This window comes from Nicotiana attenuata, unplaced genomic scaffold (genome assembly GCF_001879085.1).
Source record: "Nicotiana attenuata strain UT unplaced genomic scaffold, NIATTr2, whole genome shotgun sequence".
Taxonomy (NCBI): Eukaryota; Viridiplantae; Streptophyta; class Magnoliopsida; order Solanales; family Solanaceae; genus Nicotiana; species Nicotiana attenuata.
In genome coordinates this window covers 257,409-262,524 of record NW_017670253.1, presented here as the reverse complement: position 1 = coordinate 262,524, position 5,116 = coordinate 257,409, and the positions used below count along the sequence as shown (strand labels likewise).

The window sequence follows — 5,116 nt, the reverse complement described above, 5'->3', positions numbered from 1 at the left end:
TAATATATTGGAATAATATAAAAAGTTATTAAGTTTTGTGAAATTTTTCCAATAAGATTTTTTTAAGTTTTAAATATTTATCTTTTTTATTTTTGTTAGAACTTAAAGAAAAAAAATATAAAATTATATTTTAAAAAAATAATGGGCCGGCCCGTGGGGGCCCGCAGCCCACCTAGGGTTGGGTGGGCTGACCATTATAAGGCCCATCAAAATAATGGGCTAGCCCAGCCCAACCCGTAAATTGCTAAAGCCCACGTGGGCTGGGCTGGGCTAGCCCGGCCCCGCCCATATTGACAGCTCTACTTGTACCTTTGCCCGTACCTAATAAAGCTCACAACTCTTTGAATACTCTTTGCTAGTTGTCACTCTTTTATTGATCCACGTGTCTTGACATGTCAGCACATCATTAATTCCACATGTTAACTCGATTTTCCCCAATACATCAATTCAATTTAAATTGATTTATTTTAAAAGAAAATTGTATGTATTAAAACTTTTTATAATATCAATCTATAGAAGTTAAACTATATATGAAATAATATCAATTGCGTGTGGCACACCATAAATTCCCTCCGTAAAACCGTAGGTGTTCACTCTAGAAAATAGTCCCAATAAACTAAAATGGAAAGGCGCAAGCAATAATGTTGAGTAGAAATCAAAGGAATCCCATGTTCACGTGCCTTCTGAACTCCACTTGAGCATTTTATAATAAAGGCACTAAGATTCACAGACCATATGAACACTAAAATACTATTCCCTCCTATCTATAACAAGCGATCAATTTGTTTTTGTATTTTTGTCCAAAATAAGTGTTCATTTATATAATCAAAAAAATATTCAATTTGTTTTTATAAAATTATCCTTATATACATATTTCTAAAAAATTTTCTTACTCCTTACATTAAATATTTAATTAAGGCTAGTTTAATCATACTAAGTATTTTTATATAGAATATAATATTTTTTTAACGGCGTACCAAAAGTAAATTGGTCACTTATTGAACATTCACATATTATTAAAAGAAAAAATCACACGCAAATTCAGACAGCAGAACACAAAAGAAAGTAAAACCAAGTAAACAAATTGACTCAGAAATGCAAGTCCACACTTCACATCCCAACTGCCCATTCACATCTCAGATCAAACAAAACATTCACCTATTGTTAAAAGAAAAAATCACCCGCAAATTCAGACACCAGAGAACCTGTCTTCGTTCATAGATCTAAAAACAAATCCTTCATTTAATGTAAACCTCTCTGGGTCGGTTGTAATAGTAGTAAAGCACAAAACTTTCTGCTTTTTTAAGATTTTGCACACTCTTTAAAGTGCATCAGCAGCCAAGAAAATTTTTGCAGGGAGCAAAAAGATGGGGTTCACTATGGGTCTAAACTTGCTTCTGTTAGTAGCAATGGTAGCTACCAACATTCTTTCTTTGTATCACCTCTCTTCCAATCTCCAATCCAAGCCCCCTGTTGCTCCTCCTGTTCCTGACCATCTTCTTCACCAGCTTCAAACCATACGCGCCACCATTAACCACCTCACGCGCCTCCAGCCTCCTGCTCCTCCAGCTGCTGCTACCAAGAAATCTACACTCTCCATCCCTTCTGACCTCCTCCTTTACACCCATCTTTCACCTATAGCTTCTTCTTGTAAAGACCATCCTGATTTGCTTTACCAGTACATGAACTATACACCCTTTAGTCTTTGCCCCTCAGATTCTTCAGTAGCTGAGTCTCTTATACTCAGAGGTTGCCACCCTCTTCCTAGGAGAAGATGTTTTTCAAAAACCCCTTCTAGTATCCCAACTTCACTTCCTAAAACCCCATTTTCTACCCTCCCTGAAAAGGCCTTGTTGTGGAACAGTTACACTTGCAAAAGTTTTACTTGTCTGTCTCAGAAAAATCCCAACTTGGGATTTGATATGAAAGTTGAGGGATCAAGATTCTTGGGTTTTAAATCAGATCTGGATCTCCCAATCCCACAGTTTCTCCAGCTTACTAAGTCCTCAAAAAGTGTGATTAGGCTGGCACTTGATATTGGTGGTGGTACAGGAACTTTTGCAGCACAAATGAAGCTGCAAAATGTTACTGTTGTGACCACAACTATGAATTTGGGTGCCCCTTATAGTGAGGCTGTGGCGCTTAGGGGATTGTTGCCATTACATGTGCCTTTGCAGCAGAGGCTGCCTGTGTTTGATGGGGTTGTGGATCTTGTGAGATGTGGCCATGCTGTGAATAGGTGGATTCCATTGACAATGATGGAGTTCTTGTTCTTTGATGTTGATAGAGTGTTGAGAGGTGGTGGGTATTTATGGTTGGACCATTTCTTTAGTAAAAAGGCGGATCTTGAGAAGGTTTTCCAACCCCTGATTTGGAAATTGAACTACAGGAAGGTGAAGTGGGCTGTAGCAAATAAGAATGATGCCAGTGGTGTGAAGAATGGGGAGGTTTATTTGACAGCTCTTCTTCAGAAGCCTGTTTCAAGATGAGACTCTACTCCAGGTAACCTTTCAGTCTGTCTGAAAATGAGATTAGAGATTGTTTTAATGGCTGGAATTTGAAATATTGCAAGTGATAGATCTAAAGTAATTTAGTATGAATTTTGGTTTTGGCACTTAATTAATGAAAGTACCAAGAATGTGTCATAATTAAAATCTCCTTGCTTGTCACTGAGAAGCTAAGTTATGTCCAAATAATGCTAGTTCAAAGCTTGCTGTTCACCTATGCAGATTTCGAGTAAACATGTTACATTTGTAGAAGTAAACATTCACCAGTGCAGATTTCATATTTGCTAGAAGATATTAATTGTTTTGCTTCGCTCTAACTTACCATTTTCTTTATAAGGATAATTGTAGCTTGAAATTGAAATAGCAGATTTCAAATTTTTCCCTGTCTTGTGGAGCTTTAGTTGATCCAAAGGGAGCATAGATGTATTCTTGATACCTTCTAAGGGTAACCAACTACCTTAAGTTGCCAAATTTTACAGATGTTTTAAGATGAGCCTGCTACGGGGCTGCCTCTCGTCAAACTTGATTACCTGTTGGTTAGAGATCCTTCGATCCACTATATTAGATTCTCAACTATAATATGGCTTAGATCCACATGGCTGTTTCTTACTAGTATCATGTTCAGCTTTATCCACTGAAGAAATGTTTTTGACTCTAGATTTTCAGTAAACATCTTTTTTCAGCAAGAACCGGTATCCTCTCTAGTACATTTCCTATGAACTTGGCCTTAGATGGGGAGACTGGCTGCTAGAAGTGGCATATATCAGGTTTGTACTTTGTCTTTGTCAGAGCTCCCTATTGGTTGAAAATGGTGTAGTGATATCTACGTTTGCGGTTCTTCTGCCAATTTATACTCGTGCCATTTCCAGAACCTGCCTTGTTTACTATTGCACAATTCTTTCAAGATGAGCCTTTTAAATGTGAGTCTGAATAAGAGATCCCTGACTTGTCCTCTGTGTCAGCCCCCTAACTCCAGTAGAGGTTTACGTCATTTGTTGATCCGATTGCACTTTTGGTACCTAATTTATTAGGATCCTGTATTCTTTCTTATACTTTTCTATAAGCATATAATGCCCTAACTTAAAAATGATCCACAAAAACATTACCTCCCCTTAACAATGTAAATTTTGTGTCAGCTAGAAGCCATGTGCCTTAAGCATCATTTTTTCAGACATTTTGAGGGTTCAAAATCTGTTTCATCTATAAATAATTTCTAGAGGTGATAAGATCCAGTAATTAGCTCTAAAATCTACCATTACCTCTTATATACATGCAGTTTTAAATCATCTTAATGTAGAGTAAAGAAAGTAAGCTGACAATTTGTGTGCATGTTAGAGGTAATCAATAGATTTTGGAGTCAATTGATGATTTTATTCCCTCCAAAAATTATTCATACATGAAAATGGACTACGAACCGTCAAAAGGCTGACAAATGTGTCATGTCTGAAGCACTTCACTTTTTCCATCCAAAAATTGAGAGATATTCATTTTTTTTGGAAATTATCTTAAAGTTAGGGTACTGTCTGTAAGTCAAAGAGTATGACAAAAACACGACTTCTATAAAAAAGTATCCAAAGTGTCAGTTGTTATAATTTGTTTTAAGTTTGATTTGTGCACCTTCTAGCTGTTTCTTGGATTGTACAAGCTTATTAGTTTATACATGGTACAACTCGCTGTTGCTTAACATTCAATTAAACACAGTACCACTACCATCTTGCAATCGATGTTTAACATCCAATTAAGTCCTTTGAATTATACAACTCAAACTTATCATTAAGAACCTTAATGAAGGCAGTCCTGAATGATGATTGACAAATTCCACTTATATGACTGCCACGTGGTGCTATGTTTGCTGTCTAGCGTGCACGACAACTGCATGCACTTCATTTGGAAACCTGATAGATAACAACACAGACAATTAACATTGATTTGACTGTTATAAAAGAAGTCATTATTTCCAATAACTTAACGAAAAATGATTCGTGGCTCTAAACTGAGTTGCTACCATATTGGATCATTCCAAAAGCTGCTCAAGGGTTATTATCTCTCTCCATCTCTTTCATATTATTCTTAAATATTAGCTTTTGATTAGGTCATCTTAATTTTAGCAACTTTTAGTTTTGCAGATATCATTGCTAGATATTGATGATTAGTTGATGGAAAATGCTATGTTGTGTCAAGATTTCCCAGGACGGATAATTCAAGATCCTCTTTTTTCTCAAGGTGAAGAAATGTAATTAGTCTGCATTCAGAGTAAGAAAATTTTTAAGGATCTAAAAGATAGAAATCTGTGCACTACATAAATACAATCTGCGGCAAAGAACAGCAGCGGTAATAGACAGCGGTTTTACCAAGGAGCAACAACATTTAGTTACTTCCCTTCATTCATTTGTCAGTTTTCTGTAACCTTAACTGGTTTTGAAACAGCTTGAAGTTTCAAAATGATTATTGGAACTGTAAAGATATTGCAGGAATGTGAAAATTAAAGAACTGCAATCCCATTCTGTCATCTAAAGATTGATGCTAGTATGACAATTGGATTGCTGAGGTCTTTGCTTCTTTCATTACTTCAACTATTAATTAATGGATTTCCTGGCTTTTCTGCTTTA

General features: G+C 36.2%; 1 protein-coding gene across 8 annotated transcripts; it reads left to right on the top strand.

Annotated features, from left to right (window-relative positions):
• The first annotated feature begins 1,045 nt into the window (after positions 1-1,045).
• On the top strand, positions 1,046-5,116 carry LOC109236737. 8 transcript variants are annotated; one of them, XR_002069542.1, is made up of 3 exons: positions 1,046-2,502; positions 3,191-3,274; positions 4,634-5,116. XR_002069542.1 is itself a non-coding variant. In XM_019402951.1 (2 exons), exon 1 carries the CDS (start codon positions 1,368-1,370, stop codon positions 2,487-2,489), a length of 1,122 nt encoding a protein of 373 aa, XP_019258496.1. In that variant the 5' UTR covers positions 1,046-1,367; the 3' UTR covers positions 2,490-2,502; positions 4,689-5,116. The 8 variants fall into 8 exon arrangements, 3 of the variants coding, with proteins under 3 accessions (XP_019258496.1, XP_019258495.1, XP_019258494.1); XR_002069541.1 differs by having other exon boundaries at positions 3,174-3,274; XR_002069544.1 differs by having other exon boundaries at positions 3,166-3,274; positions 4,689-5,116.